This window comes from Trichechus manatus, unplaced genomic scaffold (genome assembly GCF_000243295.1).
Source record: "Trichechus manatus latirostris isolate Lorelei unplaced genomic scaffold, TriManLat1.0 scaffold00099, whole genome shotgun sequence".
NCBI lineage: Eukaryota > Metazoa > Chordata > Mammalia > Sirenia > Trichechidae > Trichechus > Trichechus manatus.
Genome location: NW_004444035.1, coordinates 518,107 through 543,162, shown reverse-complemented (window position 1 = coordinate 543,162; position 25,056 = coordinate 518,107). Strand labels below are relative to the sequence as shown.

Below are 25,056 nucleotides of genomic sequence, written 5' to 3'. Positions count from 1 at the left end.
TAGAAATTTTTGAAATGGTGTATCTTTGGCTATGTGTATTTTCACCAAAAAAAAAAAAGGTTGAGAAGTTAGGGGGTTAATATGTTGTGGGGTTGTTAACCAATGTCATACAACAACATGTGTACTACTGTTTCATGAGAAACTATTTGTTCTGTAAGCCTTCACCTGAACTACAATAAAATATTAAAAAAAAAAAAAAAATTACCAGCACCTCACTTCTACCACTTCTCACTACCATTCTTTTAGTAGATCTTGTTAATCACAAATTTTTTCCTGCTGAGTTGGGGCTCAGCACCAGTCTTTTTTTTTTTCTTTTTTTTTTTTAAGTAAAGAGTACTATACCACCTCACCCACCCCCACCCGTTTCATTCCATCTCTCTCCATTCCTCCCCAGGGGAGGAGGAGGTTTTTAACATGATCACACAGAAGAAAGAAGGAACTGAGCACGTGTAGCACAGCCCTTCCTTTCCCTTCCTCTTAAGAGAAGTTCTCTGTCTCCAAGGGCATCCAGGTGGGCTCTGCACCTGCCAGAAAGTCTGTGGGAGAGTGGAGGTAGGAGGAAATACAAAAAACCAACAACAAAACCAGCTGCCTTCAAGTCCATTCCAACTCACGGCGACCCCATGTGTGCCAGAGTAGAACTTCACTCCATAGAGTTTTCAGTGGTTCATTTTTTGGAAGTAGATCACCAGGTCTTTCTTCCGGGTAGATTTGGACCCCCAGCCTTTGGATTAGTGGCCAAGCAGTTAAGCGCTTGTGCCACCGAGTACTCCAGGGAGAGGGACAAGAAGGCTTATTCTGATCTAGTACTGCTAGATGGGAAAGACGGTCTACTTCTGAGACTCAGTTTTACAGCTTACAGATACAAACCATGTTCTCCATTATATGATTTATCAGTAACAAAGGGGACATTTGGTCTTCATTTGCCTTATTCCATGGCTCTAAAAGGGTTCATACCTCAAGGTGGAGAGAAAAGTATTATTTATTGGGGGTCCTTGAACCCTAAGACTTTGCACTGCACACCAGCCAGCCACTGGTAACTGATCAGTGTTCACGACAGTCTTCATTTCCTAGTGCTGATGCAACACAAATACCACAAGTGGGTGACTTTTAAAAACAGAACTTTATTTTTTCACAATTTAGGAGGATAGAAGTCCACATTCAAGGCACTGGCTATAGGGGAAGGCTCCCTTTGTTGGCTCTGGGGGTAGACCCTTGTCTCTTTCAGCTTCTGCAGTCCAGTCAGTGTTCCTCGGTTCCTTGGCAATCTTCATGTGGCATCCGTGTGTCCCCCCTCACCCCCACCCCTATTTGTGCATGCATGTCTCTGCATCCATGCTGCTCCTTATAACTCAGAAGGGATGAAGGTTAGGACACACCCTATACTGGTATGACCTCATTAACGTAACAAAGAAAACCCAATGCCCAAACTGGATTACATCCACAACTATAGGGGTTAGGACTCCAACACATATATTTTGGGGGCACACAATTCAATCCATAACAATGAAATTAAGTCTGTTTGCAATTCTTGATCTAATGATCATAACAACAACAGCTGTTGTTAGCTGCTGTTCAGTAGGCCCTCAATTCACGGCAACTCATGGCTCTCAACTCACAGCAACCATGGGATCAGACCGTTGTGATCCGTAGGGTTGTTTTTTTTTTATAATTCTTTTTTGTTGTTGTTGTTGAGAATATACACAGCAGAACATACACCAATTGAACAATTTCTACATTATAATTCAGTGATATTGATCCATAGGGTTTTTACTGGCTGATTTTCAGAAGTAGATCACCAGGCGTTTCTTCTTAGTTTATCTTAGTCTAGAAGTTCAACATCACAGCAACACACAAGCCTCTACTGTGGTGGCTGCACCTGAGGTGTGTTGGCCAGGAACAGAACCTGGGTCTCCCACATGGAAGGCAAGAATTCTACACCTGAACTACCAGTGTCCTCTAAAAACCCTAGCAGCTAACAATGTGAACGTGCCAGACGCTAGGCTAAGTGCTTTACACAGACTGGCTCTTGATCCCACAGCGGTACACTACACCCAAGTGCAGCGCGGTTCCCACTGTCAGCACATAATGAAGTCTTCAGTTTCAGAAAGATCATAAATGGCTTTATATCAAAATGTCCCCTTCTTTTATCAAATGTTACATTGCTGCCAATACTCAATTATCTTCCCTCCTCAATGAAAATAATGTGTTCTCTGATAATGTTGAACTCCCACTTCTGTGCCCTCTGCTATTTCTCAAATACCAACAGAAGAAAACATATTCTGAAGTACTTTTGTACTTTCATTTCTTATAAAATGAAAAGATCTTCTAGAACATTTTCACAGACAGCTTCTCATTTTATTGAGTTTTTTAAAAACTACATTTATATTCATTTATTCTTTTCATAAAAATGTACCAGGCTTCTCTTTGTTTTACACTCTATGATTTTTCATCTCCTCATCCGCCCACACTAACCTTTTCCTCAGCAGTTTATGTGTGCTTATTGATTTCTGACATGGCGCATTAGTTTGTCTTGAGGTATGCTCAATTTCTACCTTCATGTTCTTCTACAACTTACTGCTCATGATTCAGTGTATTTTCAAAAACACTGTTCAAAATACTAAACATTTAAGTTATTCTTCACAGAAGCATGGAGTTTTAAGAATTTTAATATATCATCTTCATGTGCAAATGCACCTAAACCAACTTAGAGATGAAAATCCATTCCATTAATTTCTAAAGAAAAAATATTTAGCAAACTCCCTCAATAACCTACCCCATTGTTAATTGTGATCTCTTAACTTAATCCATGCATTATACCCACTTCTTCTTGCTTTATCCTAGTAAAACAGAAAACACACTGATCTCAGCATATACCAGATACATGGTTTACTTTTCTTCTCCAAGCGAAATAATCAATCTTTTTTATTTTAAACCTTTCACTCATTATTAGAATTTCCTCTCTACTATTTTCAGATTCTCTATTTTCTCTTTAAAATGACAGGACAGAAAGAAACTAGTGCAGAACTGAAAAATCTAATAAAGACTGGATTAGTGCTAAATGAAATTATGGCAGTAACAGGTTGTTCTGACTTTTCTTTATTACTACGTGTTTCTCTAGCCCCCTCCCTCTGCTGCTGTCGAGTCGATTCCAACTCACAGCATCCCTATAGGACAGAGTAGAACTGCCCCACAGAGTTTCTAAGACTGTAGTCTTTAAGGATGCAGACTGCCACATCTTTCTCCTGTGGAGTGGCTAGTGAGTTCAAATCGCTGACCTTTCACTTAGCAGCCAAGCGCTTAACTACTGTGCCACTAGGGATCCTCTCCTTAGTAAGAGACTCCTCAGATTTTAACTGGGCCTACAGCTGTTGAGGATAGGACCACCAATGAGATAGAAGCAGAAATGTCATGTGGCAGCTTCCAGAAATTTTCTTAAAAGACAGCCAGTGCATGACCTTTGCCATCTTTTTTCCTTACCTTCATCCTGCTGCCTGGAACTATGATGTGATGGATGGCACTTTAGTATTCACCCTGGACTCTGAGGTTGGAATATACCCCTAGGATGGCAGAGCAGTGAGCTGGAAGGAGCCTGGGCCCTTGAGGATGGTGGAGCCCCCATATCAGTTCTAGGCAGCCTGGCTCCAGACCTCTTTTATATGAGAAGAAAAACTCTAGCTGTGGATGAGCCACCATTATTTTTTTTTTGGGGGGGGGGGTTCCTGTAACTTTCAGCTGAATCCAATCCTAATCTAATACAACTACCTCTATCTAGTCATGAAGGAGTCCTGGTGGTGCAATAGTTAAGTCATCTAAGCGATCGGCTGCTAACCAAAAGGTTGGTCATTTGAAACACCAAACACTCTCCAGCAGAAAAGACCTGGCAATCTGCTCCCATAAAGATCACCGCCTTGGAAACCCTATGGGCAGTTCTACTTGACCCTAACAACAACTGTCTATTCATGGGGTTACACCAGTGGCTCTGGGTGCGGTGGGAACTGTGCCCCCCATGGGATACTGGCAATGTCTGGAGGCATTTTTGGCTGTCACAGAAGCTGTGGGGTGCTACTGGCATCCAGTGGGTGGAGGCCGGGAATGCTGCTAAACATTCTACAGTAAACAGAACAACCTCCACTAACAGGAACTGTCTATCTCAAAATGTCGATTTTGCCAAGGTGGAGAAACCTTGGGTTAGACATCTCTCTCAGGAAGATCAGTGATAAAATGCTCTTTGTTCATTACAATAAACATGGTGTAAGAGTGAGATGTCATCATTAATCCATATTTTCCTCAACAGAGTTACCATATATCTCAAACAGTGGTAACCAGTTTTCAGATAATTAGAATACAATGAAATGTACATGCCAGGTAGCCAAGATTTCAGATTGGTAGCATGTGGAAGAATATTCCATTTAGAAAAGATTTTCAATACCAGTTGCATGCTACAATTACCTGGGAAGCTTTTAAAAAATATTGATGCCCAGGTTCTACCCCAGACCAATTATATAAAAATCCTGGGGATGAAACCCAGGCATCTGTGTTTCTGTTGAGGGAAAAAATGATTTCCTTTAGAGTGCTCTTTACCAATACGCTAAAGAACTACACAATGCAGGTGACACTGGATGTCCTCCCGGGCCACGATTTGCCCAGAGGTCCTGCAGGGGAAGAACCTTTCATTTCTCCTTCAGTGTTTGCTTAGACTCCACCTTGTCCTTAACACAAAGAACACCTAAAGTTCTCTCTAGCATGGTTTTAACTGTCGAGTTTCACTAATGGATGCAGCTTCTTCATGAGCTCTCGTTGGCCATTCCTGACTGTGGTCACCATCCCACCGCCCACACCAGCAGTGGGAAATTTGTCCAGCTGCGCCTTGATATCCTTCATCAAGATGAAATTCAGGTTTTCGGATTCTGTGTTGTTAGCAGAGTTGATCACTACTCCTACTTGTAGACCCTGGAAAATTCAAATTTTTGTACCAGTCCAGCCACCATATCCTTCCTTTGATACCCTTCAGATGCTAGAAAAGAAGAAAAGGGAAGAAACTACAAAGGACAGGGCATCAAATCTATTCCTGAGATGGTCTCTAGAGTCAAGTGGCATGCATTCAAGGTCATACTTTGGCTCTCTTGAACTTGCTTTAATATTCTTCAGCTTCAGCTTCAACCCGCACAGAAGCAACTGATGGTCTGTTCCACAGTCAGCCCTTCATTTTGTCTTGACTGATAATACTGCACCTCTCCATTGTCTCTTTCCACAGATGTAGTCAATTTGATTCCTGTATAAACCATCCAGCAAGGTCCATGTCTTTTGTGTTATTAAAAAAACTATTTCTGATGAATAAGTCATTGGTCTCACAGAATTCTATCATATGATCTCTGGCACCATTCCTATCACCAAAGCCATATTTTCCAACTACTGATCCTTCTTCGTGGTTTCCAACTATAGCATTCCAATCACCAGTAATTATCAATGCATCTTGATTACATGTTTGATCAATTTCAGACTCCCAAAAGTTGGTAAAAATCTTGAATCTCTTCATCTTTGGCATTAGTGACTGGTGTATAAATTTGAATAACAGTCATTATTAACTGTCTTCCTTGTAGGTGTATGGATATTATCCTATCAATTTCAAGATCTATCCTGTACTTCAGGATAGATCTCAAAATGTTCTTTTTGGCAATGAATGCGTAACCATTCAGTCTGTCATTCCCGGCATAATAGGCCATATGATTATTTGATTCAAAATGGTCTATACCAGTCCATTTCAGCTCACTAATGCCTAGGTTATTGATCTTCAAATGTTCCATCTCATTTTTGACAACTGCCGATTTTCACTGATTCATACTTCATACATTCCACATTCCAATTATTAATGGATTTTTACAGCTGTTGCTTCTCATTTTGAGTCATGCCACATCAGCAAATACAGGTCCAAAAGGCTTTTACTCCATCCGCGTCATTAAGGTCAACTCTACTTCGAGGAGGCAGCTCTTCTCCAGTTGTATTTTGAGTGCCTTCCAATCTGAGGGGCTCATCTTCCAGCACTATATCAGACAATGTTCTGTTGTTAACTGTAAGGTTTTCATTGGCTAATTTTCAAAAGCAGATTACCAGGCCTTTTTCATAGTCTGTCTTAGTCTGGAATACGGTGGATTAATTACTTTTGTGGGTGGCCTTTCTAGCCATGGTCTTGTAACTCCCACCCAGGTGACTGTGTGATAGGGTAATTGTGGGCCACCAAGGGGATTGGTCGGTTTTTTGTTTTGTTTATTGTTGTAGCTGAAGTGAAAGTTTACATTTCCAGCTAGTCTCTCATATAAAAATTTACACATACATTATTATGTGACCCTAATTGCTCTCCCTACACTGTGACAGCACACTCCTCCTTTCCACCCCTGATTTCCCATGTCCATTCAGGATTAGTCAGTTTTGCCCTAAAAGAGAGCCAATTCCAGAGCAAAGAATGGCACTCCCCAACCACCAACGGAGGAGAGACCAGCAGGAGGAACTCCAAAGCCAGAGACCCAGCAGCAGGAGACAGCACGGAGGGCTTCCCAGCCCACAGAGAGAGAAAGCTGAGTGCCTTTGGGCAGAGACTGAGGGCCAGGAAGAGGCGTGCCAGCAAGCCTGGCTGGGGAAAGGCTATCCTGATGGAAGAACTGTATCCTGAGTGTTCCTGAGCCTGAATCATGACTGTTACTTCCCTAATAAACCCCATAACTGCGAGTATGGTCTGTGAGTTCTGTGTGGCCATGGCAATGAATTATGGAACCCAGTAGAGAGTGCTGTGGGGGCGACAGTTGGTGTCAGAATTGGTAAAGATGGCAGAGAGAGGAGGCGTATCTGACCTCCACCTCATAGGAATCGGCTTTGGGCTGATGATCTTGGTTCTCCTTCTCCTTTGTGGGGTTGGAAAAACTCAGACACCGCCTCCACGCCATTTTTACTTGGAAGCTCTGCTGAAATCTGTCCACCATAGGTGACCCTGCCGGTATTTGAGACTGGTGGCATAGCTTCCAGCATCATAGCAACATGCAAGCCACCCCAGTACAATGAACTGACAAACAAGCGATTTTCGATTGCTTCATTGCTGGACAATGAAAAACAAAAAAAGACTGAAGAAGAATTGACACATTTGAACTGTGGTGTTGACAAACAATACTGAATATACCACGGACTGCCAGAAGAATGAACACATCTGTCTTGGAAGAAGTACAGCCAGAATCCTCCTTAAAAGCGAAGATGGTGAGACTTTGCTTCACTTACTTTGGACATGTTATCAGGAGGGATCAATCTCTGGAGAAAGACATCACGCTTGGTAAAGTAGAGGGACAGTGGAAAAGAAGACCCTCAATCAGATGGACTGACAGAGCGGCTGCAACAATGGGCTCAAACATAGCAATGATTGTGGGGATGGTGGAGGAGAGGGCAATGTTTCTTTCTGTTAAAAATAAGGTCACTCAGTTGGAGCCAATTTGACGGCACCTAGCAACTAAACAAGACAAAGGACAGTTGGATATCCGGCTGTATTTTTTTTAAAGCTCCCTTGGTGAGTCTAATACACAGCCAGGTTGAAAACCACTGATTTAGTATATTTAAAGGAAGCATTTCTAGCTCTATAATCCTACTGTGAAAGCATCTAAAGCCAATCCAGAAAATAACCATACTACCCTAGAACCGCCTTCAAGAGTTTTTTATTCTTCTTATGCATTCCAGTCTAGTAGAGTTGAAGGACTTTGCTTCCTTTGGAAAACATGCATTTATTTTCCAAATACGTATGAAAGAAAAGTAAATGGTTTCATAAACTGCTTAATCTAAAAAAGAAATATTTCCTGCCTTACGCAGTCTATCCCAAAATTTTACTGGAGCAATTTGAAGACAGAGACCTAAAACGCTAATCAAGTCAGACAGCAGAGTACTCTAACTGTACCAGAAAAACCACAAAACAATTTAGACTCTGATTGAAGAATGCAGCTCCATTAGTGTCAGGAGGCTGATAAGCCTCATCAGTGTAGGCTCCAGACAGAAGTCTAATAAAAAGCAATTTTACCTGTCAATAACAGTAAGCAGACCTGACCCTTGACCAGAGAGCAATTTTTGTATCAGACAAACAATAAATAGTCAACTAGGAAGATAATTTATGTAGCATCACCTACCTTTTTAAGCAAAAAGATCAATCTCTGCTATTGCAAAGTTGTTTCTAGTTGCCTTCCTAGATAAACCATTCTTATTAAGATTCATTCAACTTATAATAAAGGAACTGTGCTCAGGGACAAAATGACAGCTGGTGCTACAGTACCAACAGTTGACCATTCAAAACAATTAGTTCTGATAAGAATTCTCTTTTGAGACTTTTTCTTACACCATTTACTATTTCACCATGTATGCAGTGTTGGAATCTTTTGTTTGGTACACAAAACAGAACCCTAGTCCACAATCTAAAAGGCAATGAATACTCATTTACTTAAGTATCTGCCACTATAGATCCTAGATTATGTTATCTTAAACTCTCATGGAGTTACAAAGTAATTCACACCTGACTTTGCTGCAATAAAATAAGACTGTTTAGGCAAGGAAAAAAAAATGCTTAGGAATTCAATGCATTCACAATTTACCAACATAAGGTATGTGCTCATAAACAATGTCTTCAAAAGACATTGAGGGGCTCACCTTCTAGCACAGTATCAGACAACCTTCTGTTGTTATCTATAAGGTTTTAAAAAGAAGTAATTCTACAGAGCAGTCCTCAAGCTACCTTGGTCTGACCACATGCAGCACGTCTGGGAAAAGTAGGCATAAAAGTACAAGGCAGAGGGACATTGGAATACAGTTCTGGATAAAGTTAGCCTCTCAAGAAGCAGAGCTTTGCGTGTGTGTTGAGAGTTTTAACAGAAGAAGGAGACAACAACGATGTTCTGTCATTGTGAGCTCTTCACTTTCTATGGAATGACACTCCAAAAGGGGTGAAAGGAGGCCATGGGCAGACCACCTTTGGGTGGGTGTATAAGCCTCAGGTGGAGATGCTGGGATACTGGCTCTTGAGTTCTCTATCAGCTCAAGTGTCACACTTATCAAAATAGAATTTCTGGATTCAGATGTAAGTAATCAGGAGTGCCATATAGCCTATTCAAGATTCTGCACAGAAAGAGAGGCATAAATAAAATATCCAGAGATTAAATCCCATAAGAAATAAAAATTATTTGTACACAAAGCCATGCATCTGAATCCATCACTACACATTTGCAGTGCTCACATAAACACATGACACAGTTTACAAGAACAGTGTCACCTACAATGTACGCCTCTTAGACAGCGTATCACTCAGATCAGAAAATTAAACAACATAAGTCACCTTAATGTTGACCCTAGTTCAGAGGCAAATGTGGTTAAGTCTCAAATCTCCAATTAGCCCGAAGACTTAATTTAAGCCAATATTTTACATTTACATCAGTGATTTACCAAAATTACTAATCAAAATCAAAACTGACAGACTAGAATTTCCTCTCTTCCACATGTATTATCAGATGGGCATATTAAAACAGAATGGAAGTTAGAGAAGCAGAAGCCTAGAAATCCACAAACCAGACAGCACTGTACAGTCACACTGTATATATGTGTACATACTAACAGAAACAATAAATAAAAACACACACACTCAACCCTAAAATGTCTCAAGTATGACAACCGAGACAGAGCTCCCCTATAAAAGAGACTCCTGGAGTATATTTCAAATTAGTCAAAACAGTTAGTCAAGTGCCCCTTATTCCCAAACCTAGGCTTCTGCAGATGTTCTATGATGTAATTATAAAAATATCACCTCCTTCCAGGGCTTCTGTAAGGTACACATCTGAGTAGCCAACCAGGCAGGAACTCCTAACAACTCAACAGCTTTCAATCAAGTATAGCCTAATAATTTGAAAACAACTAAGCAATCCACTGCTAAAGAAGAAGCTGGTTAAATTGGTTGTCACTAAATGAGAGGATTTACAAACTTCCTTCATTTCTGCTTCCCTGAACACATTTTTCTATCTAACTAGCATAATAATTAGTAGCTATTGGCATGTGATAATTAAAAACCAAATACCTTAGCTGCTTCAGGAATTCGACATCAGAGTTGCTGTTAATCAGCTTGATGAACTCCTCATAAGAAGGAGCATAGGTGTAGGCTCTCTTGTGATGTTCATTCATCTGTTCTCTGTATTCCAGCTGGGCGAGCAGCATTTGGTTAATATAATCGGGATCACTCAGCAACTCCACTAGTGGCTTCAAGACTGTTGGAAAAAGAAAGCACCAATGAAAAAGAAAGTCTTCTTTTAAGGAATTTTTTTTTTCAAGGCACATAAGTGAAACTACATTTTAAACTACCCAAATGGGAGAAATTACAAACAATTCCATTATTCAAAAAATACACACACACCAAAGGCCACCCAGCCCTCTGGGTATGTTACCAACCATGGCTACATTCAGGTGGTCATTTTAACACAAGGGTTAAACGGAAAGGAAGAATGAAAAACGCCATTCGGAACCCCAGCTGCTAACAAATCTATCAAAATTAATTACACTGATTTTTTCTTTTATTTCTTTATGTTTTGACCGGTTTAGTCTACCAAAGAAGAAAGTCAACATTCTTCCAACTAGTCAAAGCAGACCACAGGAAGGAAGTTGTTAAAAAGTCGATGACATTTCTAAAAATTCATTTACTAACTTTAGGTTAGAAAGTTCTCCTTCACTCTGTGTTTGGTTATGTCGGCTACTGGGCACAGATGGCTAATAGTGGAATAATAAATAATTATTTATTAGATAAATGAGATAATTAAGTGATCACTGCATCGTAAAAGCAGTGTAATTTGTTTAAAATTCTTTCTGAGATAGTTTCTCTTAAGTCATATTTTCTTCCATTTTTCTTCTCCTAGCTAAACATTTCATTGGAAATAGTTAACTTCTTCTAGTAATTGCATTATATTGTGATTTATTGTTCTTAGATACCGTCCAGTCGGTCTCAACTCATAGCGACCCTATGTACAACAGAACAAAACACTGCCCAGTCCTGTGCCATCCTCACAATTGTAACTATGTTTGAGCTCACAGTTGCAGCTACTGTGTCAATCCATCTTGAGGGTCTTTCTCTTTTTCACTGACCCTCTACTTTACCAAGCATGACGTCCTCCAGAGATCGGTCCCTCCTGATAACACGTCCAAAGTACTTGAGATGAAGTCTCACCATTCTCGCTTCTGAGGAGGATTCTGGCTGTACTTCTTCCAACACAGATTTGTTTGTTATTCTAGCAGCCCATGGTATATTGAATATTCTTCACCAACACCATAATTCAAATGTATCAATTCTTCTGTCTTCCTTATTCATTCATTGTCCAGCTTTTGCATGCATATGAAGCAACTGAAAACACCATGGCTTGAGTCAGGTACACGTTACTCCTTAAAGTGACATCTCTGCTTTTTAACAATTTAAAGGGGTCTTTTGCAGCAGATTTGCCCAATGCAACATGCTGTTTGATTTCTTGATGGCTGCATTCATAGGCGTTGATTGTGGATCTAAGTAAAATGAAATCCTTGACAACTTCAATCTTTTCTCCGTTCATCGTGATGTTACTTATTGGTCCAGTTGTGAGGATTTTTGTTTTCTTTATGTTGAGGTGTAATCTATACTGCTAGTCTTTGATCTTCATAAGTAAATGCTTCAAATCCTCTTCACTTTCAGCAAGCAAGGTTGTGTCAACTGCATATCACAGACTGTTAATGAGTCTTCCTTCAATCCTGTTGCCACATTCTTCATCATATAGTCCAGTTTCTTGGATTATTTGCTCAGCATACAGATTGAATAGGTATGGTGAAAGGATACAACCTTGATGCACACCATTCCTGATTTTAAACCACACAGTATCCCCTTGTTCTATTTGAACAACTGCCTCTTGGTCTACGTACAGGTTCTGCATGTGTACAATTACGTGTTCTGGAATTCTCATCCTTTGCGATGTTCTCCACAATTTGTGATAATCCACACAGTTGAATGCCTTTGCATAGTCAATAAAACACAGGTGAACATCTTTCTGGTATTCTCTGCTTTCAGGCAGTATCCATCTGACATCAGCAGTGATATCCCTCATATCACATCTTCTTCTCAATCCAGCTTGAATTTCTAGCAGTTCCCTGCCAATATATTGCTGCAACCATTTTTGAATTCTCTTTAGCAAAATTTTACTTGCCTGTGATATTACTGATATTGTTCAAAAATTTTCGCATTCCGTTGGATCACCTTTCTTTAGAATGGACACGTATATGGATCTCTTCCATTCAGTTGGCCAGGTAGCTGTCCTCCAAATTTCTCGGCATAGATGACTGAGCGCTTCCAGCATTGCATCTATTTGTTGAGACATCTCAATTGGTATTCTGTCAATTCCTGGAGCCATTTTTTTTCACCACTGCCTTCAGTGCAGCTTGGACTTCTTCCTTCAGTACCACTGGTTCTTGATCACATACTACCTCCTTAAACAGGTGAACATCAACCCTCTTGGTACAGTGACTCTGTGTATGCCTTCTATCTTCTTTTGATGCTTCCTGCATCATTCAATATTTTACCCATAGAATCCTCGAGTATTGTAACTTGAGGCTTGAATTTTTTTCTTTAGTTCTTTCAGCTTGAGAAATGCCAAGCGTGTTCTTCCCTTTTGGTTTTCTAACTCCAGGTCTTTGCACATTTCATTATAATACTTTACTCTGTCTTCTTGAGCTACCCTTTGAAATCTTCTGTTCAGCTCTTTCATTTCATCGTTTCTTCCATTCACTTTGTTCAAGAGCAAGTTTCAGACTCTCTTCTGACATCCATCTTGGTCTTTTCTTTCTTTTTAATGACCTTTTGCTTTCTTCATGTATGATGTCTTTGATGTCATCCCACAACTTGTCTGGTCTTCAGTCACTGGTGTTCAATCTGTCAAATCTATTCTTGAGATGGTCTCTAAATACAGGTGGGATATACTCAAGGTTATACTTTGGCTCTCATGGACTTGTTTCAATTTTCTTCAGCTTCAACTTGAACTTGCATATGAGCAACTGATGTTCTGTTCCACTGTCAGCCCCTGGCCTTATTCTGACTGAAGATATTGAGCTTCTCTATCATCTCTTTCCATAGATGTAGTCAGTTTGATTCCTGTGCAATCCACTTTGTGAGGTCCACATGTACAGCTGCCGTTTATGCTGTTAAAAAAAGGTATTTCCAATGAATAAATTACTGGTTTTGCAGAATTCTATCATGTGATCTCTGGCATTGTTTCTATCACCAAGGCCATATTTTCCAACTACTAACCCTTCTTCTTTGTTTCCAACTTTTGCATTCCAATCACCAATAGTTATCAATGCATCTTGACTGAATGTTTGATTAATTTCAAACGGCAGAAGTTGGTAAAAGTCTTCAATTTCTTCATCTTTGGCATTAGTGGTTGGTATGTAAATTTGAATAATAGTTGTATCGACTAGTCTTCTCTGTAGGCTTACAGATATTATCCTATCACTGACAGCACTGTACTTCAGGATAGATCTTGAAATATTCTGACGGTGAATGTGACACCGTTCCTCTTCAATTTGTCATTCCCAATTGTCCAACTGAAAATGACCAATGATTGTCTGATTCAAAATGGCCAGTACCAGTTCATTTCAGCTCACTAATGCCTAGGATATCATCCTTCAAGCATTTCATTTCACTTTTGACAACTTCCAATTTTCCTTGATTCATACCTTGTACATTCCATGTTCCGATTACTAATGGATGTTTGCAGCTGTTTCTTCTCATTCTGAGTCATGCCACATCAGCAAATGAAAGTCATGGAGACTTCTCCATCCATGTCATTAAGGTCGACTCTACTTTGAGGAGGCGGATCTTCCTTGGTCATATTTTGAGTGCCTTCTAACCTGAGGGGCTCATCTTACAGCAGTGTTATCAAACCATGTTCCGCCGCTATTCAGAAGGTTTTCACTGGTTTCCACCACTTGTCTCAGTTTGTTGTACTATGGAGGCTTGCATGTTGTTGTGATGCTAGAAGCTATGCCACCAGTATTTCAAATACCAGCACGGTCACCCATGGTGGACAGGTTTCAGCAGAGCTTCTAAACTAAGACAGACTAGGAGAAGGATCTGGCAATCTACTTCCAAAAAAGACTGGCCAGTGAAAACCTTACTGTAGTATAGTTCCTTTTTTACTTATCCCAAGTTCACAAAATTATGTATAGGCATTATCAATGAATCTTATAACAAAGGTATTTTATGTAATGCTACATCAGAGTTTGAATATATAAAACTGTTTCATTAATGCATATATTATTAACCTAGATAACTCAAAAGCTATTCCAAATGGATGCTTCCCTGTGGAGAGCATAAGGGCTAGTTTTCCTGTGTCAAAATAAACAACAGAATGAATTGTGCATTTGACCATCTGTTACATAAAAATTTAAGCTTAGCATGTACGGCCAATGATACTCTCTTGATGTGACATTTAAACTTAAAAATGTGAAAAGACTGTAATTCCCACATGTCCCACAGTATAGAAAGTCTGCACAGGTGTCATATAAAGTGTTATCACATTAGTATGAAGCACATTAGTTTGCACAGTTATCACTGCATCAGTAATATCAATTTTATAAGTCTACCTTTTGTTGTGAGAATTTCTGCAAGCACTATACGTAAGCTGAGACGGACATCCTTTGAGGGGAGGAGACAAAACACCAGAACCCGAGAACATGTTTGTAGGAATCTTACTTCATCGTCTGAGCTCCTCAAGCATGCATGAAGCACAAAAGGCCTTGGCTGTTCTTCATGTCTAAAACAATAAATAAAAGAGGAAGGAAAGAAATTTCTAGAAATAATTCAGTTATATACCATCAGGTAAAAATTATTTCAAATGGACAAACAAAGAATGTATGCATTTCAATATATGATTTTAATAATTGTGTCACCTCCTCAGCAATATCAATAATTTCCTCAATCACAGAATCATCTGAAAATCTTATCCTAGAATAAATGCAAATGATTATATTTATATATTCTACTTATACAGAAACCAAAAATTATTAGTGGTTACCTGGGGTGGGAGGGAGGGGGAAAAAGGGTACATAACAGGGAGCATCCTTTTAGGATTTCAAATCAAGTGATGATAACTATCTCAAGGTAACTCCCAAATCATAGCGACAATCCAGAAAGGTATGTCTTTAACTAGATTATTTTTAAGTCTTCTAGATCTCTTCCTTAAATGTGATCTACAGCTTCATTTTTCAAAACAACCAAGCAAAGTATTAACCAGGGTCACCAGCCAGCTTTCCTGACTGGCTGGTCCTGGGGTAAAAAGTCTAAGGGTATTTCTAGCGAGGAGAAGGTCCGTGACTGGATGCCACATAACCTGATGGCCAACTGTCTTCTGTGAGGCTCACGGATGTTTTCCAACCAGTCTTGTCAACCCTGGTCATGGACCTCCCTGACCTCACTTCCAACCCAGGACCAATCATTTGGAAGATCTGGGTGAAAAGCAGTAAAAAGAAGAACTTTCTATACCTCCCCTTCCCAGGCATCTTTATTATTATTATTGTGAAAATATATACAACAAAACATACGCCAATTCAACAATTTCTACATGTACAATTCAATGACATTGGTTACATTCTTGAAGTTGTGCAACCATTCTCACTATCCTTTTTCAGATCATTCCACCATCACTAAGAGAAACTCACTGCCCCCTAAGCAAAAACTCTCTCTTTCCCACCCCCTCTCACACCCCTGGCAACCAGTAATAATTTCAGGTTTCTATGTATTTGCTTATTTCACATAAGTGAAATCATACAGTATTTGTCCTACTGTGACTGACTTATTTCCCTCAGCATGATGTTTTCTAGACTCATCCATGTTGTGGTATGTTATCATGGCTTCATTCCTCTTTATGGCTAACATTCCATTGTATGTATGTACCCCAGTTTGTTTACCCATTCATCTGCTGACGGACATTGGTAGTTTCCACCTTCTGGCTATGCGAACAGTGTTGCAATGAACACTGGGGTACACGTGTCTGTCGGGGTAGCTGCTTTCAGTTCTCTAAGGGAGGAACTGCTGGATCATATGGTAGTTCTCTGTTTGAACAGCTGCTTTCAGGTCTCTAAGGGAGGAACTGCTGGATCATATGGTAGCTCTCGGTTTGAGTAGCTGCTTTCAGGTCTCTAAGGGAGGAACTGCTGGGTCATATGGTAGTTCTTGGTTTGAGTAGCTGCGTTCTGGTCTCTAAGGGTGCAACTGCTGGGTCATATGGTAGTTCCCACAGGATCTTGACAGCAATTCAAGAAAGGCTGGTGTCTTAGTCATCTATTGCTGCTATAACAGAAATACCACAAGTGGATGGCTTTAACAAAGAGAAATTTATTTTCTCACAGTTTAGTAGGGTACAAGTCCAAATTCAGGGCATCAGCTCCAGGGAAAGCCTTTCTCTCTAAGTTGGCCTTCTCATCAGTTTTCACTTGGTCTGGGAGCATCTCAGTGCAGGAACCTCAGGTCCCAAGGACGCCCTCCGCTCCCAGAGCTGCTTTCTCGGTGGTATCAGGTCCCCATGTCTCTCTGCTCACTTCTCTCTTTTATATCTCAAGAGACTGGCTTAAGACACTATCTAATCTTGTAGACCTCTTCAGTATAACTGCTGTTAATCCATCTTATTACATCATAGTGATAAAGAGTTTACAACACATACGGAAATCACATCAGATTACAAAATGGTACACTATCATACAATACTGGGAATCATGACCCAGCCAAGTTGATACTTTTGGGGGACACAATTCAATCCACGATAGCTGGGAACCTAATTCTTCTAATATTTCTTCCAGATAGAGGCAAAATATAAGGATTCTTAGAGTGACTGGTGACCAATACTGAGGAATAACACTAAGCAGTTGCAGAGAAACCACACTAGGTACTAGAAAGGGCATAAAACAAGTGAATGCATACTGTTATTGCACCAGAGACTAGAGACTAGTTTCTAGGGTATGTACACAGAAAAGAAATGGGTTCTCTTTGTCTTGTACGACAAGCTATAAGAGTTCAATCCTAATATACAAAGTCAACTACAAAAAGAGATTTAATTTAACGGTATGTCTTTACACACGCATTAATATGTACTGCCTTTTTAAAATGGTAATATTAATTATTTTAAACTCTAACTATGCCGCCAGTTAGAGTTAATATTTTAATGTAGTAAGACTGAGATGCTATTCCTTTGGCATGTCAAGCACTTTTAAGGGTAATACTTTACTAAAAAAAATAAAAAACCAAACCCACTGCCATCGAGTCACTTCCAACTCATAGCGACCCTATAGGACTGAGTAGAACTGCCCCATAGGGATTCCAAGGCTTAAATCTTTACGGAAGCAGATTGCCACATCTTTCTCCCACGGAGTGGCTGGTGGGTTCAAACTGCTGACCTTGCGTTTAGCAGCCGAGTGCTTTAACCACTGAACCACCAAGGAAGGCTCCTTCTAAAAAAAAAAAAATAGTTGGTTAATACTTACTAGGGGAGGTTGGCCAAAAATATCCACTTTTACAAAAGAAGTTTATTTAAATAACATGAAAATCCCCCTCAAAGTGCACAAAGTCCCTTTTCTGTCCCACTAGAAGGCAGGTAATAAAAGGAACCTGGCCATCAAACTGCCACAGGTTCCCTTCTCTCCTAGAGCTCACCTTCCAGATAAGCCAAAAACTAGAGGGTCGGTCAAACAAGCTTGATTTAAGGAAGATGGAAAAGTGAGTGCTTCCCTGGAATCCCTGGGCTAACCGCGAGCAAAATGCTTGTGACCCTCTCTAGACAGTGAACATTGAGCCAAGAAAGGATCACAAGGCCCGTGACTACTTCTTGGTCAGGAGATGTCTGTCTAGCCTTCTGGTGGGTTGGAGTCCTAGTCTCTGCAGCATCCTTCCTCTGCCGGCATGCACCAATCATCTGTGTACTGCAATTCCTACACTCACCTCTGGGTTCTCCTGCCCAATAGAACAAAAGGCCCTAAGTCTCATATGAGTAATATTACTTAATCTTCACATCTACATCAAGAAGGAGATATCACCATAACCATTTGGTCTGTGAGAAAATTAAGGGTCTGAATGGCTAAGTGACAAGTCCAAGTCACAGAGGAGAGAAATAGCTCTCAAATCCTGTTCTGACTGTCAAGGCCAGGCTCTTTCAATTACATCATAATCAGAGATTGCAAAGATAAAGGGGAAAAAATTGCAGAAGAAAAATATGTGAAGAAAAACATTCACTTTTTTCCCCTTAAACAGCGTGCCAGCGCTTGAAACAAAAAAGATGCAGAGATTTTAAGGAGAGTATGAAATTAAAGATGCTATTGATCTAACGGAGCCCTGGTGGCACAGGGGTTAAGAGTTCGGCTGCCAACCAAAAGGTCAGCAGTTCAAATACGCCAGGCATTCCTTGGAAACTCTATGAAACAGTTCTGCTCTGTCCTATAGGGTCACTATGAGTCGGAATCAACTGGACAGCAACAGTTTGTTTTTTTTTTTTTAAATTGATCTAATAGTATAAAAACACTCATTTTAAGATTTCCCTGAAACAAGACAGTTGGGACAAGGAAGAGGAAACAAAGGCAAGAATTAAATGTGATCTGGATTGGCTTAAAGCGGCAACAGCATGGCGGCCCTGGAAATAAATACAGGCTGACCGGAAAGCTGCCTCCACACAACTGCATAACAGTCACCCAGAGGATGTGTTGCTTTTATTGATGCAATTTATTACTCTCGTGTCTGACAGTGGCCAATTCAATTTGGTGACGCTAAGGCTGCTATAATCATTTTGCAGCTGAAAACTCTGCACACCAATGGAGATTCCTAGGCTGAGGGCACTGTTTACTTGGAGAAGGGAGACAGATATAGCCATCAACCCTATCCTCACTGTATGCTAGTCTCACTGTGTGCTTTGTATAAGATGATGCACTATCAAACACTAGCTCTCCGGAGCTCACCTCCAGGGCACAATCATCTATATGCAAAACACCAGTGACCTAGTGGCACGTCTTTAAATACCCATAATCCCAGAGAAGAGTGGTAGATTTTTTTCTTAATAATAATCATCAAGTAGAGCTTCTAGGTATAGCCTGTTGTTGCTGTTGTTGGGTGCTGCTGAGTCAGATCCAACTCACAGCGACCCCGGGTACAAACACTGTCCGGTCTGCGCCATCCTCACAATCGTTGCTGTGTTCAGCCCACTGTCGCAGTCACTGTGTCAGTGCATCTCATCGAGGGTCTTCTTCTTTTTCGCTTTACCAAGCATGATGTTCATTCCAAGGACTGATCTCTCCTGATAACATGTCCAAAGTACGTAAGACGAAGTCTCGCCATTCTCACCTCTAAGGAGCATTCTGCCTGTACTTCTTCCAAGACAGATTTGTTCATTTTTCTGGCAGTCCATGGTATATTCAGTACTCTTCACTAACACCATAATTCAAATACATCAATTCTTCTTCCGTTTTCCTTATTCATTGTCCAGCTTTCACATGCCTATGAGGCGATTGAAAATACCTCGGCTTGGGTCAGGAGCACCTCAGTCCTCAAAGTGACACCTTTGCTTTTTAACAGTTTAAAGGTGTTTTGCAGCAGATTTGCCCGATGCAACATGTTGTTTGATTTCGTCACCGCTGCTTCCACAGGCATTGATTTTGAATCCAAGTATAATGAAATCCTTGACAACTTCAGTCTTTCCTCCATTTATCATGATGTTGCTTATTAGTCCAGTTGTGAGGAGTTTTGTTTTCTTTAGGTTGAGGTGTAAGCCACATTGAAGGCTGTAGTCTTTGATCTTCATCTGTAAGTGCTTCAAGTCCTCTTCACTTTCAGCAAGGCAGGTTGTGTCATCTGCACATCGAAGATGACAGATTAACAACCTGCGTCATGCAGGCATAGCATAGATATTAGATATTAGTAGAATATATCTACCCGTGGAATAAGAAAACTAGAAGCCCAAAGAGAAGGACTTCTGATATGGAGTTAGTTCTGTTCCATTATTCTGATGCTTTCCCTACAAACACTATATTTATACTGTCCACAAATGCAGCAATTCCAGAGACGGTAAATGTCTCAATGAAAACTATATTCTCATATAGAAATTAGATTATCATGGAAGCACTAAATTTCCTCCAACCACTTGCTCTTCTCCCAAACCTAAATCTATCAGTCATCAACCTGGAATAAGGCATTGATATAAAATACTGTCCTTGATTAGACTGTAATTTAAATAGCTTACTTTAAAATGAGCCTTTAACTGAATTCAGTCTTTGACAGAGTCTGTCAGGCAGAACCATGGAACATTTTATATAATAATGCCACAGCAAATTAGCAGGTGGAGCCCTGGTGGCGCAGTGGTTAAGAGCTTGGCTGCTAACCAAAAGGCTGGAAATTCGAATCCACCAGCCGCTCCTTGGAAACCCTATGGGGCAGTTCTACTCTGTCCTATAGGGTCGCTATGAGTCAGAACCAAGTCAATGGCAACGGGTTTTCCAAGGGGTTGATGAACTTTCTGAAAGGAGAGGCTGAAGCTTTTGAGACTATAGGGAGATAACTCAGGAGTCCTATTTTTCTCACTTTCCTTATTCATACCCGTACCCCCTTACTGGAAGTTACTTTCTCTACAAGTAGCCGTTTTCAAAGGATTGTGTGGGGAACCCTAGCAGTTGCAAGACTCTGTCAGGGAGTCTCTGAGGTCAACATCCTCCTCATACTAACAGGAGAACGTTCCTGTCTTTTTCTCTGAGGTCAACACTCTCCTCATACTAACAGGAGAACGTTACTGTCTTTTTCTCTGAGGTCAACATCCTCCTCACACTCACAGGAGAATGTTCCTGTCTTTTTCTCTGAGGTCAACATCCTCCTCACACTCACACGAGAACATTCCTGTCTTTTTCTCTGAGGGCAACATCCTCCTCACACTCACAGGAGAACGTTCCTGTCTTTTTCTCTGAGGTCAACATCCTTCTCACACTAACAGGAGAATGTTCCTGTCTTTTTCTCTGAGGTCAACATCCTCCTCACACTAACAGGAGAACGTTCCTGTCTTTTTCACTCTCATGCTCACATGCACAGAGTGAAGTCTTCCAGAAGCTCCACGATGTGCGGATAGCACTGCTCTGGTGGCTAACTGAAAGCATACCGTGTATCCCTGTACTTTAAACTGTTCTTAGTTTTAATTTCTAATACAGTAAATATCATTAAGTTGTGCGCAGGTAAATATTTAGCTGCTTTCTCTCCAAGGGAAAAAATAAAAGCTCTGATTTATAGCATTTGTAACTTCTGTAGTATAAATACTCCCAAGCTACCACAGTGTTATCACTGAACTCAGACTTTGGAAGAGATGTACACAGCTCTTACAGGCCAGTGCAAGCTGGATCCAGCACATTACTACATACAACCCACACAAACGAAAGTTCTTTGAGGTTCTCAATAATTTTAAGAGTGTAGAGGGATCCTGTGATCAAAAAGTCTAAGAACCACTGCCCTACAGTAGTATTTTACAAACCATGGGCTGTGACCCACCAGGAACAAAATTAGTTTAGTTGGTCTCAAAAAGCATTTTAAAAAATCATAAAGGACAAAAAAATATCAAAATTATTACAGGTAGTAAGAGTATTGTCTTATGAAACTGTGTCCAAAAAAAAAAAAAAGTTTGCAAAATGCTGATTTGCAGAGACAAGAAGCTGGAAAAGAGTGGGCATCCGATGGGTCTCATGAGCCTGAGACAGGCAGGTATCAGGAGAGAAGACAATTCAGGGACAGAGGCGGCAAAGTTGAAAGTGGAGATCTGCTGCACACCCAGCAACCAGGTCACTGCAAGAGCAACCTCACAGCACAGAACAGGAACTACTTTTGGACAGATGCACACAACAGGGCCCGTTAGAAGAGAATATGGGCTATCATCTGCCCAAGAAAATGCCAACGCTTACTCATTCCCTTATGTAGTTTTCATGTACTTTCTCTTCTCTGAAAGTAGAGGCTACTAATATCAGTGGAAATAGGACATGTTTTGACTGTAGGTAGTCCCGTCCAAACCTCACTGTATAGCAGAAATACACCCATTTCCATGGAGCCCTGGTGGCACGATGGTTAACAGCTACAGCTGCTAACCAAAAGGTCGGCAGTTCAAATCCACCAGCTGCTCACTGGAAAACTTATGGGGCAGTTCAACTGCTCCTATAGGGAAGAAATCACTTGACAGCAATGGGTTTGGTTTTTTGGTTATACTCATTTCCATAAGACTACTTTTTATACACAAGTTAAAAGCGCTACAATTCATCACCTTCGTACGTATTTAAGAATAATAAGATATGCGTTTAAGATCCTGTCAACAAACCTAAGAAAGTGGGAATTTGCTATAAGTGACACTAATAGCCTTGTTAAGTCTTCTTCCAAAGGCAGATTCATCTAAGAGGCACAGACAAACCCTTTTCAAATGTAATAGCACACAGGGCCAACATGCCTGAATATTAGCTATTTTCACACTGAAGTATCTTCTCTAAGTACAACCCACAAGCTCCAATATTAGGCTCCTTTTAAAAACTGACTTTCAGGATATTGTCATGCAACAGATCTCTTAATACAGGACTCACAAAAAAACAAATAAACATGAACTATATGCAAATTTTTCTAAAAATTGTCAACTAATTGACACTGTTCACAGAATAAAATACCATACTTAAATTTTCTATACCGAAGCACTGTTTAAGTTGTTTACAAAATAAAAGTGCCTATAAAGTCGTTTACTATCAGAAAGTATATACAACAACCTACCTAACACAACACTATAATTATCCCCCTTCAATATGTCTTTATATTTTCAAGGCAAGTGCCAGCCAAGAGGCAGATTTGTCTTAACTTTGACCCCTTGTTTAATAAGAAAAATACTTTAATGCGGAAAAAGGGGGACGTTTTGCTCAGACTGTAGCAGTTACCTGGTATTAGCAGCTTTCAGATCACAGAAATGCGTGAGTAAAGTTCTCACAACGTCACTGCAGACAACTTTAACCATATCCACGTGACTCAGTCTGTGGCGCAGCTGTTTGGCAATTTCCCAAAAATCTTCTGAGAGCAGATGATAAAGCTGTCCCTCATCTCTGCTGAGTTTCCCATACCAGGAGAGAATGTAATCTCTGTAACTGTAGTCAAACACTATCAGGAATAAACAAAGCAGTAAGTAAAATGTACACGAAAGAAGCAAACGCAAGACGACATTTATACGGAATCTGGCCACCTCCTATTTAATATTCCTTAAAATATAAAGAGAGTAGAAAACAGAACTCAAGAAAAGATAAGCAATCTTTCTCAGATCCTTTAAAATGAAAGACTTTCATTTAACTAGAATATTTGGGGTATGGCGACTTCATGTCCTGAATTTTCTTGGACAGTCCAATTTTTAAATACTGTATTTTGGTTCCAAACTATCTAGATTTTTGGATAAAAAAATAGAACACCTGACACAGTGACAGTACACCACAGAGTGTGCCGGTGTCAGCTTTTTGCCTCTCAGTCCAAACCCATCCTTCCTGCCCTGCTTTATGACACGGGAGCTGCACCTGTAAACATTTCTTCTTTGCCAGCTGGCATGATGCTGAGCTTTGTTAGCAGAGGATGCTGGTGGACAGCTAGGAGGAAGGGAACCTCCCCCTGGTCTTCGTGCTCTTCCTGGTTGTTCTGTGATTTCAAACTTTCAGCATGCAGACCACCCAACATCACTCCCAGCAAGTTCCAAGGCACCAAGAGGGCAGCTTCCCAGAGAATTCTGCTATCACCACGTGGGTGGCCTCCGCTACCCAGCCTGAATGATTTCAACCAACTTCTCTAACATCACTGGGCCAAGGCCACACCTCTCCAGTGAGGCGGGGATCTCTCAGCCCCAGGGTGAGGAAGGGGCCCCTCTTCTAAATTTATTCCTCCTAAGGTGCTCTGCCTTACCCCTAGAGGTAGTGGCTGTTCCCATTATCTGCTCTTCCTATATTCTTTAGAGTTCTCTTTACCCCCGAGTAGCTAATCCCATGTTACAAGTTACTAATTCTTCATATTGAGCTTTCCCTGTTCCATTACTGTGTGGTTTCTGTCTCTTGGTGAAAGCCTGACTAAGGCATGAAGAAGCCCATGCAGTCATCTCAGATATCACACCAGGTTCAGGATTTGTGGCCAGTCACCTTCTTTTGAAGATTTCAAGTCTCTGTTTTCTTAGTTCTGGATTAATTCTATGCCTTGGAATTAAAAGACCCTAGAAAACTGATCAGTGCTATACAACAGAAACATGAGAGTCAGGAATGTAATTTTAAGTTTTCTCATAGCCACATTAAAAAGTAAAAAGAAACAGGTGAAATTAACTTTAATAACCTATTTTATTTTACCCAATATATCCAAAATATTTTAATTTCAATATGTAGCCAATATTTTAGAATTTTAATGACATATTTTCCATTTTTTTTTTTTCGTAATAATGAAAAAAGTTTTCTTTAAAATGTAGTATGTACAAAAAGAAATCATCTTTGATGGTTACAAAGGATGGGAGGGGTGGGGGGGGAATACTAAATAGACATTAGATAAGTGGTAACTTTGGTGAAGGGTATGACAGCACACAATACTGGGGAAGCCAGCACAACTTGTACAAGGAAAGATCATGGAAACTCCATAGACACACCCAAACTCTGTGAGAGACCAAATTGCTGGGCAGAGGGCTGTGGGGACCATGGTCTCGGGGAACATCTAGCTCAACTGGCATAACAGTTTATAAACACAGTGTTCTACATTCTACCTTGGTGAGTAGCATCTGGGGTCTTAAAAGCCTGTGAGCAACCAGCTAAGATCCTCCACGGGTCTCATCCTGTCTGGAGCAAGGGAGAATGAAGAGAACACGATACAAGGGAAAGACCAGTCCAAAGAACAAATGGACCACAACTACCACGGCCTCCACCAGACTGAGTCCAGTACAACTAGATGGTGCCTGGCTACCACCACTGACTGCTCTGACAGGGATCACAACAGAGGGTCCC

At 40.5% G+C, this 25,056-nt stretch overlaps 1 protein-coding gene across 4 annotated transcripts in view; it reads right to left on the bottom strand.

The window, feature by feature from the left end:
- SNX25 (sorting nexin 25) overlaps positions 1-25,056 on the bottom strand; it is a 133,843-nt gene that overhangs the window by 72,087 nt on the left and 36,700 nt on the right. For 3 of the 4 annotated variants that reach the window (XM_023737208.1, XM_023737207.1, XM_004382764.2), the window contains exons 3-5: positions 22,984-23,200; positions 14,656-14,825; positions 10,085-10,271 (exon numbers count right to left, since the gene is read on the bottom strand). In XM_023737208.1, the coding sequence (XP_023592976.1) occupies positions 10,085-10,271; positions 14,656-14,825; positions 22,984-23,200 (574 nt within the window). Of the gene's footprint in view, positions 1-10,084; positions 10,272-14,655; positions 14,826-22,983; positions 23,201-25,056 lie in introns of those variants that run through there. The other variant, XM_023737210.1, reaches the window with a different exon arrangement.